This window comes from Gigantopelta aegis, chromosome 4, assembly GCF_016097555.1.
Source record: "Gigantopelta aegis isolate Gae_Host chromosome 4, Gae_host_genome, whole genome shotgun sequence".
NCBI lineage: Eukaryota > Metazoa > Mollusca > Gastropoda > Neomphalida > Peltospiridae > Gigantopelta > Gigantopelta aegis.
In genome coordinates this window covers 78,804,690-78,819,166 of record NC_054702.1, presented here as the reverse complement: position 1 = coordinate 78,819,166, position 14,477 = coordinate 78,804,690, and the positions used below count along the sequence as shown (strand labels likewise).

At 37.5% G+C, this 14,477-nt stretch overlaps 1 protein-coding gene across 2 annotated transcripts in view; it reads left to right on the top strand.

The window, feature by feature from the left end:
* LOC121371161 (sodium channel protein type 4 subunit alpha B-like) overlaps positions 1 to 14,477 on the top strand; it is a 127,132-nt gene that overhangs the window by 85,843 nt on the left and 26,812 nt on the right. For both annotated transcript variants that reach the window (XM_041496841.1, XM_041496840.1), the window contains 7 exons: positions 446 to 574; positions 2,719 to 2,813; positions 4,032 to 4,241; positions 5,027 to 5,087; positions 7,886 to 8,030; positions 9,252 to 9,416; positions 11,004 to 11,159. In XM_041496841.1, coding sequence (XP_041352775.1) covers positions 446 to 574; positions 2,719 to 2,813; positions 4,032 to 4,241; positions 5,027 to 5,087; positions 7,886 to 8,030; positions 9,252 to 9,416; positions 11,004 to 11,159 — 961 coding nt within the window. The remainder of the gene's footprint in view (positions 1 to 445; positions 575 to 2,718; positions 2,814 to 4,031; positions 4,242 to 5,026; positions 5,088 to 7,885; positions 8,031 to 9,251; positions 9,417 to 11,003; positions 11,160 to 14,477) is intronic.

Below are 14,477 nucleotides of genomic sequence, written 5' to 3'. Positions count from 1 at the left end.
TAATTAATCGTGATTTGTTCGAGATATATCTTCACTGGCATCTATAACTATAACTACATACCTAACTAGATGTTTACTATACATGTATTATATAATCATTAATTGTTTCAGATATATCTTCACTGGTATCTATAACTATAACTACATACCTAACTAGATGTTTACTATACATGTATTATATAATCATTAATTGTTTCAGATATATCTTCACTGGTATCTATAACTACATACCTAACTAGATGTTTACTATACATGTATTATATAATCATTAATTGTTTCAGATATATCTTCACTGGTATCTATAACTACATACCTAACTAGATGTTTACTATACATGTATTATATAATCATTAATTGTTTCAGATATATCTTCACTGGTATCTATAATTACATACCTAACTAGATGTTTACTATACATGTATTATATAATCATTAATTGTTTCAGATATATCTTCACTGGTATCTATACTGTAGAAGCTCTAGTGAAAATCAATTGCCGGGGCTTCGTCATGACGCCCTTCACGTATCTCCGGGATCCCTGGAACTGGCTGGATTTCTTTGTAATTAGTGTGGCGTAAGTATATTCTGCAGGTAAATACAACCTCCTAGGAACCGCTAGGTACGTGGTGAGTCCATCGCGTGGCGACCACAGCATTTAATTGTTTTATTCTTTAAACCAAATTAACCTTTATTAAACAAACAAAAACATTTTATTTAAACTATTGCAGCCATATTCTCCAGATGCTAGGAAATTGAGTTTGAGAATATCCAAAAACAAAAACAGAAATGGTCATTTTGTTATCAATCTAGCTAGCATAATTGCAATAATTCGACGGCATATGTTTTGTATGTAGCGAAGTGCCTATAAAAGATTACTTGTTGCCATTCGAACATAGTGACAACTTCGTGTTTCTGCTCTCATACTGTTGACAAATAATAATTTGAGAGATTGGACCGCATCTAGGGGTTACACAGAAAGGTAGTTGCCCCGGGGATTCGAGTGGTCTGAAAAATAAAATACCCTGAAAAGATTCTCGTGAAAATCTAGGCAAGGACCCAAAGCTGTTTCTAGTTCTATAGCTGTAACTTGTTAGCAAATAAACCGATATCAACATCATAGTAATCATTCAAAAATCAAACGGACTCAACACTAAGAGGAAAGAGTTGTCTATTCTGGACCATTAGTTGAACACGGGACAGATTTGATGTAGCGATGAAGCATACTGAAGAACAAAATAATCGCTAATATTAATTTCATTTTCTTTAATTTATTTCGAATTATTCAGTTCGAATCTCGTTAGTCTTTGTGTTTATTAAAGTTTTCCAATGTCTTGTGAACATTGCAGGCCCATTTTTTAGTCGATTTATCGAATTAATTTTATCATGAAAAATATATACATGTGTAATAAAACATTCGCGTTTCTTTCATTGTTTGATATATACTTCACAATAAGCTAAGTTCTGTATTAAATCACTGCTTTGTTTCATTGTGTGTATCCATCAAATATCCATGCACAAATACCTGCAGCTCAAACTCCAACATCGTCTTTGACTGGGAAGAGGTCAAAGGGAGTAATACAGTTATTGTTTGGTTTGTTTCACGACACCATTAGAGCACATAGATTTATCAATCACCGGCTATTGGATGTCAAACATTTGGGTAATTCTGACATATAGTCTTAAAGAGGAAACTCGCTACATTTTTCATTAGTAACAAGGGATCTTTTATATAATATACACCATTCCACAGACAGTATAGCACATACAATGGCCTTTGATATACTAGTCGTGGTGCACTGGCAGAAACGAGAAATAGCCCAGTGGTCTCACCGACGGGGATCGATCCTAGATCGACCGCGCATCAACTGAGTGCTTTACCACTGGGCTACGTCCCTCCTCCTAAGATGTTTGGAGTGTTTTGATTGTTTTTTCATCCCGCCCGCATGTCACTTTCTGTTTTCAAGTTCTCTATCCGACTGACCATCAGTCCCAATATGAATTACATGTCTAACATCTCTACGGATTTGAAAGGACTGTTTTGATTGTTTTTTCATCCCGCCCGCATGTCACTTTCTGTTTTCAAGTTCTCTATCCGACTGACCATCAGTCCCAATATGAATTACATGTCTAACATCTCTACGGATTTGAAAGGACTGTTTTGATTGTTTTTTCATCCCGCCCGCATGTCACTTTCTGTTTTCAAGTTCTCTATCCGACTGACCATCAGTCCCAATATGAATTACATGTCTAACATCTCTACGGATTTGAAAGGACTGTTTTGATTGTTTTTTCATCCCGCCCGCATGTCACTTTCTGTTTTCAAGTTCTCTATCCGACTGACCATCAGTCCCAATATGAATTACATGTCTAACATCTCTACGGATTTGAATGGACTGTTTTGATTGTTTTTTCATCCCGCCCGCATGTCACTTTCTGTTTTCAAGTTCTCTATCCGACTGACCATCAGTCCCAATATGAATTACATGTCTAACATCTCTACGGATTTGAATGGACTGTTTTGATTGTTTTTTTCTCCAATGATTCAATATAGACCTTATCCAAAAATATGTAAATCAGTCAGCCCATGGATACATCTTCATGTGCTAAAATATATAACTTAACATTATTGTGAATACGCAGTCAACGATCCTGTTGCTAAAGTATTTCCAGATAACAGGTATATATTATTAAAGACGGGGTTTATATACTTTGTTTCAGATATCTAACAATGGCGTTCCCAGAGTTAGGAAATCTTTCAGCGTTGAGAACATTTAGGGTGCTTAGAGCTCTTAAAACCGTAGCTGTTATACCAGGTAAGCTTCTAGTCTCTAAATGTTTAATGTTACAAACTTTAATGTTAAAATAAACAAGTGTGTATACCATACGATCTTCTTCAACTATTAAAACAGTTTGATTTATACATGTAGATAACTGAAAATATTCATTTGCATTTTAATCCGAGAAGATGATTCTTTTGTTGTGTCCTGATTCTTGTTGTTTGTTCACTGTTCCTCACCATTATTGTAGATTAACTAAGGTCTAGGTCCTCCACGAGTCCAAAATATAGGACTCGAGTAATCGAGGGTCAAACTCGACTCGGACCCGAGTACCCGACACTTACACTAGATGATAATGAGACTAAGAAATAAATTAATTCCAGCACTGAACATGATGCCAAATGATGCCATTGTATTGCATTCCACACATTCGACTTTTGTTTTCCCTCCATGTCTCATAGCCCTAATCGGCGACAAGCATATAATATTAAGTCAAAATGACGTAAAAACGTATTAAATTAGAGTGCTCTTCCTTGCACGGGTACTCGGGTCCTGTGAACGGACTCAAGTCTTGCTAGACTCGACCCATGCCCGAGTACTCAAGTATTCGTGGAGACCTTACTAAAGTCCTGAGTTGTGGACTTTATCAACAGACGAAGACTTGTGTGGTCTAAGGGGCCGGGTTACTTTTGCGTTTTGCGTTTGTGTTTAATGAGGAGTCTAAAAAATCTTGTTTGTTAACGACACTGAACTATATATATATATATATATATCACATAGATGAAATGCAGGTATGAAAGTGGATTACTAAATGAAATCCGTAAATGTTAAAATTGGTTATATGGTATTGATATCGGTCCCAGGGATAGACTTTCACAATGGTCTAAACTGGCGGCTTCCATTCTGAATGCATGCAAAGCATCAGCCAACACAATAGTCCGAAAGGACGTAGAAAGTGTGCCCCGTGCACTACCAAAACAATACCGTACGTTTTGGACGAAAAATAAGGGAACATTTGGACAAACAGCAGAAAACCCAGAAACACTTTACAGTCTACAGATGATTAAAAATCCATAATTCCTGATAAATTGGGAACACTTTCATGTCTGAATATGGATCCTCCAAAAGGAAACAGTTTTTGTGTGTGTGTGTGTATGAGGGTTATGTGTTTGTTTGTGTGTTTTCGTGTTGGGGGTTTATGTGTGTTTTTTAAATCCTTACCTGATGAAACGCGCTGTGTGTGTTGCCCTTTAGGGTTGAAAACCATTGTGGGTGCCTTACTGGAAGCTGTGCGCCGTCTGCGTGACGTCATGATCCTCACGGCCTTCGTGCTGTCCATCTTCGCGCTGGTCGGGATGCAGCTCTACTCTGGCCAACTGCTCAACAAGTGTGTCAAAAACTGGACCATGGTCCTCGGAACCAACGTCACGGATGAAGAATTTGAGGCCCATGTCAACGATAGTTGTACGTATAAACTCAACCATAAAGTGGTTTTAGAAATACTTTATATATAAAAGTTTTAAAAAAAAGAAGGGTTTTACAGTCCTTATGGTTTGACGCGAGAAATAGCTCACGCTCGCGTGTATTCGCGCAAAACTATTTTCACGCTCGCCTCGTCACACACCGACATCGTTAATATATTTACTCAAAATTACTGTGAATTGTTACATTGGCAGCAATTGCTCTCCTACATAATTTCAGGAAAGCTGTGTCTTGCTCACCATCAATATTAAAACCATGAGCACTGTCTTTGGTAAATATTGCTAAAGGTCAGTTAATTAATAATTCACTTGTTTATTAATTTTGATATTGTATTCTCGATTTCATACATATCATAGTTAAAAAGTACGTTTATTTTTCATTAATTACGTATCACTCAATTTGCTTAATTGTACCCTTCTATCATTATTTTGTAATGAAAATATGCAAAGTAGATGATAAAATAAATGTAATAGAGGGTTATGAATCAAGAAATTAAGACAGCCAGCCATGCAGACAGACGGATGGACAGAAAACCGACAAACAAACAGACAGACAATTCTGTGGTGGATCCGGTTCCGATAATTCTATTAAAGTACTTATATCCAATCACTGTTCAGGCACGTCTAACCTACACCGAATCTCTGGCATGGATAATCCGATACATGTATCTCAGATGATATAATTCATGTCCATCCTACACCCAGTCTCTGGCACGAATAATCCATTACATGTATCACAAATTATATAAATTTGTTGGGTTTTTTCAGCTAATTGGCAGAAACTGGAGGATGGTCAGTACCAAGTGTGTGGCAATGGAAGCAGTGCGGGGTAAGACTGTAGAATTCACCATGTCATGTTAACATTTACTCCAGGGCCACGTTCCACGAAGCGATCTTAGCTGTAAGATCACATTAAATGCATAACTACCTAATGCACTTAAGATGATTTTAGTGCTAAAATCGCTTCGTGGAACGGGGCCCAGAAAGTTGCTAATTATATGTGGTATATCATCTCATAGGCGTCGCAAGCGGGTGTATGTGATGGGTGGGAGCTGGAGGCAGGCAGCACTGTGACTCCAACTCTGAAGCTCACGTGGTCATAATATCTGTTGGGAAGTGAAGTAATAACGACTCAGCCCCTCACCCCCTATCGTCCTGTTGCTGACATCTTCCAGTACCAATGCTTATCTGACATCTTCCAATACCAATGCTTATCTGACATCTTCCAATACCAATGCTTATCTGACATATTCCAATACCAATGCTTATCTGACATCTTCCAATACCAATGCCTATCTGACATCTTCCAAAATCAATGCCTATCTGACACCTTCCAGTACCAATGCCTATGTGACATCTTCCAAAACCAATGCCTATCTGACATCTTCCAAAACCAATGCCTATCTGACATCTTCCAATACCAACGCCTATCTGACATCTTCCAATACCAATGCCTATCTGACATCTTCCAAAACCAATGCCTATCTGACATCTTCCGGTACCAGTGCCTATCTGACATCTGCCAAAACCAATGCCTATCTGACATCTTCCAATACCAATGCCTGTCTGACATCTTGCTGTACTAATGCCTGTCTGACATCTTTCAATACCAATGCCTATCTGACATATGGTTTCGTATCTCATTACTGTGGTCATACCGTATTCCGTTAGACATGGAACAATTACTGACTGAAGAATGTACTGGAATGTCGTTTAAGAATTGAGGTTTTTTGGGGGTAGCGTGAGTATGTAATTCTTAGCAATGCCTATCTGACATCTTCCAATACCAATGCCTATCTGACATCTTTCTGTACTAATGCCTATCTGACATCTTCCAATACCAATGCCTATCTGACATATGGTTTCGTATCTCATTATTGTGGTCATACCGTATTCCGTTAGACATGGAACAATTACTGATTGAAGAAAGTACTGGAATGTCGTTTAAGAATTGAGGTTTTTGGGGGTTAGCGTGAGTATGTAGTTCTTAGCATTGTCATTTCCTATATATACTAACGTCCAAAAGAATTCCGTTAGACATGGAACAATTACTGACTGAAGAATGTACTGGAATGTCGTTTAAGAATTGAGGTTTTTTGGGGGAAGCGTGAGTATGTAATTCTTAGCAATGCCTATCTGACATCTTCCAATACCAAAGCCTATCTGACATCTTTCTGTACTAATGCCTATCTGACATCTTCCAATACCAATGCCTATCTGACATATGGTTTCGTATCTCATTATTGTGGTCATACCGTATTCCGTTAGACATGGAACAATTACTGATTGAAGAAAGTACTGGAATGTCGTTTAAGAATTGAGGTTTTTTGGTGGTAGCGTGAGTATGTAGTTCTTAGCATTGTCATTTCCTATATATACTAACGTCCAAAAGAATTCCGTTAGACATGGAACAATTACTGACTGAAGAATGTACTGGAATGTCGTTTAAGAATTGAGGTTTTTTGGGGGTAGCGTGAGTATGTAATTCTTAGCAATGCCTATCTGACATCTTCCAATACCAATGCCTATCTGACATCTTTCTGTACTAATGCCTATCTGACATCTTCCAATACCAATGCCTATCTGACATATGGTTTCGTATCTCATTATTGTGGTCATACCGTATTCCGTTAGACATGGAACAATTACTGATTGAAGAAAGTACTGGAATGTCGTTTAAGAATTGAGGTTTTTGGGGGTTAGCGTGAGTATGTAATTCTTAGCAATGCCTATCTGACATCTTCCAATACCAATGCCTATCTGACATCTTTCTGTACTAATGCCTATCTGACATCTTTCTGTACTAATGCCTATCTGACATCTTCCAATACTAATGCCTATCTGACATATGGTTTCGTATCTCATTATTGTGGTCATACCGTATTAAGTTAGACATGGAACAATTACTGATTGAAGAAAGTACTGGAATGTCGTTTAAGAATTGAGGTTTTTGGGGGTTAGCGTGAGTATGTAATTCTTAGCAATGCCTATCTGACATCTTCCAATACCAATGCCTATCTGACATCCTTCTGTACTAATGCCTATCTGACATCTTTCTGTACTAATGCCTATCTGACATCTTCCAATACTAATGCCTATCTGACATATGGTTTCGTATCTCATTATTGTGGTCATACCGTATTAAGTTAGACATGGAACAATTACTGATTGAAGAAATTACTGGAATGTCGTTTAAGAATTGAGGTTTTTTGGGGGTAGCGTGAGTATGTAGTTCTTAGCATTGTCATTTCCTATATATACTAATGTCCCAAAAAAGCTTTACATACATAAAATGTGAATAATTTATTCAATATTGTTGCTAATCTAAAAGAACCAATTTAGAAACCTCCTTACAAACACTTTGCATGTATCCGTAAGTGCATTGTGATGTTTTGATGCTGAACTTTATGATACTTTCATATCCCACCATACTGTTTGTTTGTTTTCTACAATACAATATCAAGCCTTGTAAAGTTTCTTTTGGACGTCAGTATATAATATTATTTCTGAACATAATTACCTTTTGTTTATTATTTTCAACAATATATTGAAAATTACATGTATTCCATATAATACTAAACTATGCACGGATAACCTGATGTTTACTAAGTGTGTGTTCTCTTTCAGACAATGTATTGAGAACTACACGTGTCTTCCGCACCTGGGCGTCAACCCCAACTATGGCTACACCAGTTTCGACAACTTCGCTTGGGCTCTTCTCTGTGCCTTCCGTCTGATGACGCAAGATTATTGGGAGTCGCTGTATCACTTAGTAAGTCTAGAACCCGAACTGTGCATGTGTTCTAGAACTGTTGGTTTCCATCTTTTAGAGTTATACATCTATAGACTTTATATCAATACCTGTGTTCTAGAACTGTTGGTTTTCATCTTTAAGTATTGTACAGCTATAGAATTTATATCAATACCTGTTGTCTAGAACTGTTGGTTTCCATCGTTTAGTGTGATACATCTATAGAATGTATATCAATACATGTGTTCTAGAACTGTTGGTTTCCATCTTTAAGTATTATACAGCTATAGAATGTATATCAATACCTGTGTTCTAGAACTGTTAGTTTCCATCTTTAAGTATTATACAGCTATAGAATGTATATCAATACCTGTGTTCTAGAACTGTTAGTTTCCATCTGTAAGTATTATACAGCTATAGAATTTATATCAATACCTGTGTTCTAGAACTGCTTCTTACTTTCCACTTTACAAAGTGAATTTCGAGCCTTGAATTTGGTAACAAAAAATGTAATTTGTTTAAAAATCTTATCATGTGAATAGTAAAATACTTGTCCAGCCCAACTATGTGAGGGACTTTATGTGCCATATACAATTAAAGTTCAGTTACATCCGCCCTGGGCCCCGTTCCTCGAAGCGATCGTAGCCCTAAGGTCGCCGTAACTGCACAGCTAACATATGCACTTAAGATGATCTTAGCCCAAAGATCACTTTGTGGAACGGGGCCCTGGGCATGATTTTTGACATGGGCAAAACAAATATGTTAAAGAGCAACCACATTAAACAGCTGGCTTCTTAAGAGTCCATCTTCGGTAACTGCTTAAAACAGGAATTGATTGTAGAATGTTATATTCTTTCTTCAGATTAGTATTCTGAAATTTTAGCCATATTTTAATCTTTATTTATATGAAGTAGGACAAAAAACCCGTAGATTTTTATCTTTGAATGGGGGAGCCTGTGGCCTCCTCCGCCCTCCCCCCCCCCCCGTCCCCGGTTCCTACGAACCTGGGGCCTGTTCCACGAATCGGTCTTAGCACTAAGATAAGGTTGTTATGCACTTAATGTGATCTTAGCGCTAAGATTGCTTCGTGGAACAGGGCCCTGGTTCGCTAATAATTTTAATAATTAGACAATACCATTTACTGATAATATGATTGACTTTATTCCAGATATTGCGTGCTGATAATATGATTAACTCGATAACAGATATCGCGTGTTGATAATATGCTTTACTTTATTGCAGGTATTGCGTGCTGTGGGCAACGTGCACGCCTTGTACTTCGTGCTGGTCATATTGCTCGGCTCGTTCTATCTCGTCAACCTGATCCTGGCCATCGTCGCCATGTCGTATGACGAGCAGCAGAGAAAAGACGCCGAGGATGCCGCTGACGAGGCAGCAGAACGATTGGTGAGTGAAGACACGTGTCACAACTGTGTAACTAATAAACTGTGAGCGAAGTCACGTGACACAACTGGGTAACCAATAGAATCACGTGACACAATTATGAGTGACACAAATGTGTAACTAATAAACTATGAGCGTAGTCACCGGCCTCGGTGGCGCAGTGGTTAAGCCATCAGACTATAGGCCGGTAGGTACCGGCTCCAACCCAGAGTGAGTTCTTAAGGGCTCAATGGGTAGATAGGTGTAATGCCACTACACCCTCTTCTCTCTCACTAACCCCTAACCAACTATCAACTAACCCACTGTCCTGGACAGACAACCCAGATAGTTAAGGTGTGTGCCCAGGACAGGGTGATTGAACCTTAATTGGATATAAGCACGCAAATAAGTTGAAATGAGCTAAGTCACGTGACACAAACTGTGAGTGAAGTCACGTGACAATTATCAGTGAAGTCATGTGATACAACTCTGAAACCAATAAACCAACAGTTTATGAGTTACGCTGCATGCATGCCCAGTTCCTTGAAATTGGGTCCAGAGCGCAATATGATCTAAAACTAGACAATACCAATAAATGCATTGCTTGTTTTGAAATGAATATAAAATATTTTTTACTTTAATGTTTGTTTTTTTAAAGTGGACACTTACTCGTTTAGTCGGTATCTGCACTTTGTTTCGTGGGTGTGATTTCCTCCGTTTACTTTACGCGAACGTTGATGATACAGTACATGAAAAGCGTAACTAGTGCATGTAAAACATGCTGCCAGACCTCTGCGTAAAAACAAAATGCCAACTTCTCAACAATCGTTTGTCAATGATTATAATGATTATATTTAAAACGTGTGCACATGACGGTTCTCACCACAGTATTCAATTAAAGAGGAAATTAAGTTGCAATCCTTGTCAAAAAAATTGATTGCATGCGTCGAAGGGATAAAACGCATAGAGGCCATTTTTATTGGGGGGGGGGGGGGGGGGGGAGGAATTTTTGCCCTGATTAAATAAAAATGCCCGAATCTTGATACCCAATTGTATAGGAAGGAAGGAAATGTTTTATTTAACTACACACTCAACACGTTTTATTTACGGTTATATGGCGTCAGACATATGGTTAAGGACTACACAGATATTGAGAGAGGAAACCCGCTGTCGCCACTTCACTCTTTTCGATTAACAGCAAGGGATATTTTATATGCACCATCCCACAGAGAGAATATTACATACCACGGCCTGGGGTGTCGTTAAACATTCATTCATTCATTCATTCATTGTTGCACAAATTGTGGAGCATTTGCTGGAACGAGAAATAGCCCAATGGAGCCACCGACGGGGATCGATCCTAAACCGAGAGCGCTTTACCACTGGACTACGTCCCGCCCCAGCTGTATCCAAAGTGATAACCACGCATTTTTACATAGATTACAACAAATATTGTGAATAGAGAATGATGGAAATACACGATGGGCAGCTCATTTCGCCCGAACGTCTTCATTGGTTTATTAGTTGAATTTTGGTCCTGATTGCAGCATAACCTAAAGCTAAACAATACGTACTAAATGCACTGCATGCGTTGTTTGTGTGTGCTTTCAGCTGGAGGATGAGCGTCGAGAGATGCTCTCCAACATGGACAACACGTCCGTGTGTGACGGACTGCCGGACAAGGTGGACGAGAAGGACGAAGTGAGCGTGTACTCGGACCAATCAGCGAGCAGCTTTCTCCAACCTAATGCAATCACACAAAAGCGAGTAAGTACCTTTAAACGTGCTCTTGCAGATGTTCTACCTGACATTGTTATTCAGTTTGACGATCGTATACTAAAGATAGAAATAAAGAGAAGTTTAGATTAGCCAAGAAACCGTATTAGAATAATAGTCCAGATAGTTATGTAAATTTGCATTTTATAAATTAAATATATTTTTTTGTTCAAGTCAGTAAAATGTATTTCTTTACCTTGTTAAGACTATCCAGAATAAAAAAAACCCATTGGTAGCATTTTTTTCAGTCCTTTGATCATGTATACAATATAACGCCATTAACGCCACATAGGTATATACTGATGGAAAAAAATAAGGGAACGCATGGTACTTGAGACCACATTTTGTTCACTGTTAAAGTAGGTACGAATGTATATAAAATACAGAAACGTAATGTGGGGTTGACTGCCAGTAACACTGTTAAAGTAGGTACGAATGTATATAAAATACAGAAACGTAATGTGGGGTTGACTGCCAGTAACACTGTTAAAGTAGGTACGAATGTATATAAAATACAGAAATGTAATGTGGGGTTGACTGCCAGTAACACTGTTAAAGTAGGTACGAATGTATATAAAATACAGAAATGTATTGTGGGGTTGACTGCCAGTAACACTGTTAAAGTAGGTACGAATGTATATAAAATACAGAAACGTAATGTGGGGTTGACTGCCAGTAACACTGTTAAAGTAGGTACGAATGTATATAAAATACAGAAATGTAATGTGGGGTTGACTGCCAGTAACACTGTTAAAGTAGGTACGAATGTATATAAAATACAGAAATGTATTGTGGGGTTGACTGCCAGTAACACTGTTAAAGTAGGTACGAATGTATATAAAATACAGAAATGTAATGTGGGGTTGACTGCCAGTAACACTGTTAAAGTAGGTACGAATGCATATAAAATACAGAAATGTAACGTGGGGTTGACTGCCAGTAATGCATATAAAATACAGAAATGTAACGTGGGGTTGACTGCCAGTAACACTGTTAAAGTAGGTATGAATGCATATAAAATACAGAAATGTAATGTGGGGTTGACTGCCAGTAACACTGTTAAAGTAGGTATGAATGTATATAAAATACAGAAACGTAATGTGGGGTTGACTGCCAGTAACACTGTTAAAGTAGGTATGAATGTATATAAAATACAGAAACGTAATGTGGGGTTGACTGCCAGTAACACTGTTAAAGTAGGTATGAATGTATATAAAATACAGAAACGTAATGTGGGGTTGACTGCCAGTAACACTGTTAAAGTAGGTACGAATGTATATAAAATACAGAAATGTAATGTGGGGTTGACTGCCTGTAACACTGTTAAAGTAGGTACGAATGTATATAAAATACAGAAATGTAATGTGGGGTTGACTGCCAGTAACACTGTTAAAGTAGGTACGAATGTATATAAAATACAGAAATGTAATGTGGGGTTGACTGCCAGTAACACTGTTAAAGTAGGTACGAATGTATATAAAATACAGAAATGTAATGTGGGGTTGACTGCCAGTAACACTGTTAAAGTAGGTACGAATGTATATAAAATACAGAAATGTAATGTGGGGTTGACTGCCAGTAACACTGTTAAAGTAGGTACGAATGTATATAAAATACAGAAATGTAATGTGGGGTTGACTGCCAGTAACACTGTTAAAGTAGGTACGAATGTATATAAAATACAGAAATGTAATGTGGGGTTGACTGCCAGTAACACTGTTAAAGTAGGTACGAATGTATATAAAATACAGAAATGTAATGTGGGGTTGACTGCCAGTAACACTGTTAAAGTAGGTACGAATGTATATAAAATACAGAAATGTAATGTGGGGTTGACTGCCAGTAACACTGTTAAAGTAGGTACGAATGTATATAAAATACAGAAATGTAATGTGGGGTTGACTGCCAGTAACACTGTTAAAGTAGGTACGAATGTATATAAAATACAGAAATGTAATGTGGGGTTGACTGCCAGTAACACTGTTAAAGTAGGTACGAATGTATATAAAATACAGAAATGTAATGTGGGGTTGACTGCCAGTAACACTGTTAAAGTAGGTACGAATGTATATAAAATACAGAAATGTAATGTGGGGTTGACTGCCAGTAACACTGTTAAAGTAGGTACGAATGTATATAAAATACAGAAATGTAATGTGGGGTTGACTGCCAGTAACACTGTTAAAGTAGGTACGAATGTATATAAAATACAGAAATGTAATGTGGGGTTGACTGCCAGTAACACTGTTAAAGTAGGTACGAATGTATATAAAATACAGAAACGTAATGTGGGGTTGACTGCCAGTAACACTGTTAAAGTAGGTACGAATGTATATAAAATACAGAAACGTAATGTGGGGTTGACTGCCAGTAACACTGTTAAAGTAGGTACGAATGTATATAAAATACAGAAACGTAATGTGGGGTTGACTGCCAGTAACACTGTTAAAGTAGGTACGAATGTATATAAAATACAGAAATGTAATGTGGGGTTGACTGCCAGTAACACTGTTATAGGGACAGACCCTAGTTTTTAAACACTGAGGCATATTTTTTCCTATTGGAGCCGTTTATGATAATTAAAATCAAACATTACTTATATTTCATTGTTTATATTATCCATTCCGTACAACCGAAGTGTTTCTGGTCATCCTGGTGTTTCTAATACCACAAAATGCATTTTTCTTATTTTTTAAAACGCACTTAAAAGTAACGGTTATGGAGTCGCTTTTTAGTATATTTTTAAGGGTATTTCAGCGTCACAGATTCACTCTGTTGTATCCAAATCTATTACAGGTTTGTACATTAACCAAACTTAGTGTCCATTTTTACGGGTTGAAACTAGAGTCTAGGTGGAAAATATGCCTTAGTGTTTAAAAAGTAGGGTCTGTCCCTTTAACGTCCTGATACTATGGATGAGGATTTTTGTTGTACTCAATATTTGATGTTACTCTTTATTATGTGTTCCCTTATTTCTTTCCATCAGTTTATTATAACGTCTAAAGCAACTTACGAGTAAAGCTAATGCTACACCATAGATACAGATAGTATGCGGTCTCAACAACCACAAACAGTTACCTATGCAAAATGTTACAAAAATACAATACATTATACTAAACCATACAACATGTAGAGAGTAGAGAGTGTTTTGAAGGAAACGATTGCTTGTGTTTGTAAATAGTAACTAAATATGGATATACAGCTTACTATACAGCTAACTCAGTGGAGTCGATATTATTATATTATGCGATGAAAATATACGAGTATCATTCCACACTACCATGGTAACTTACTTTTGTTTTCGTTTCT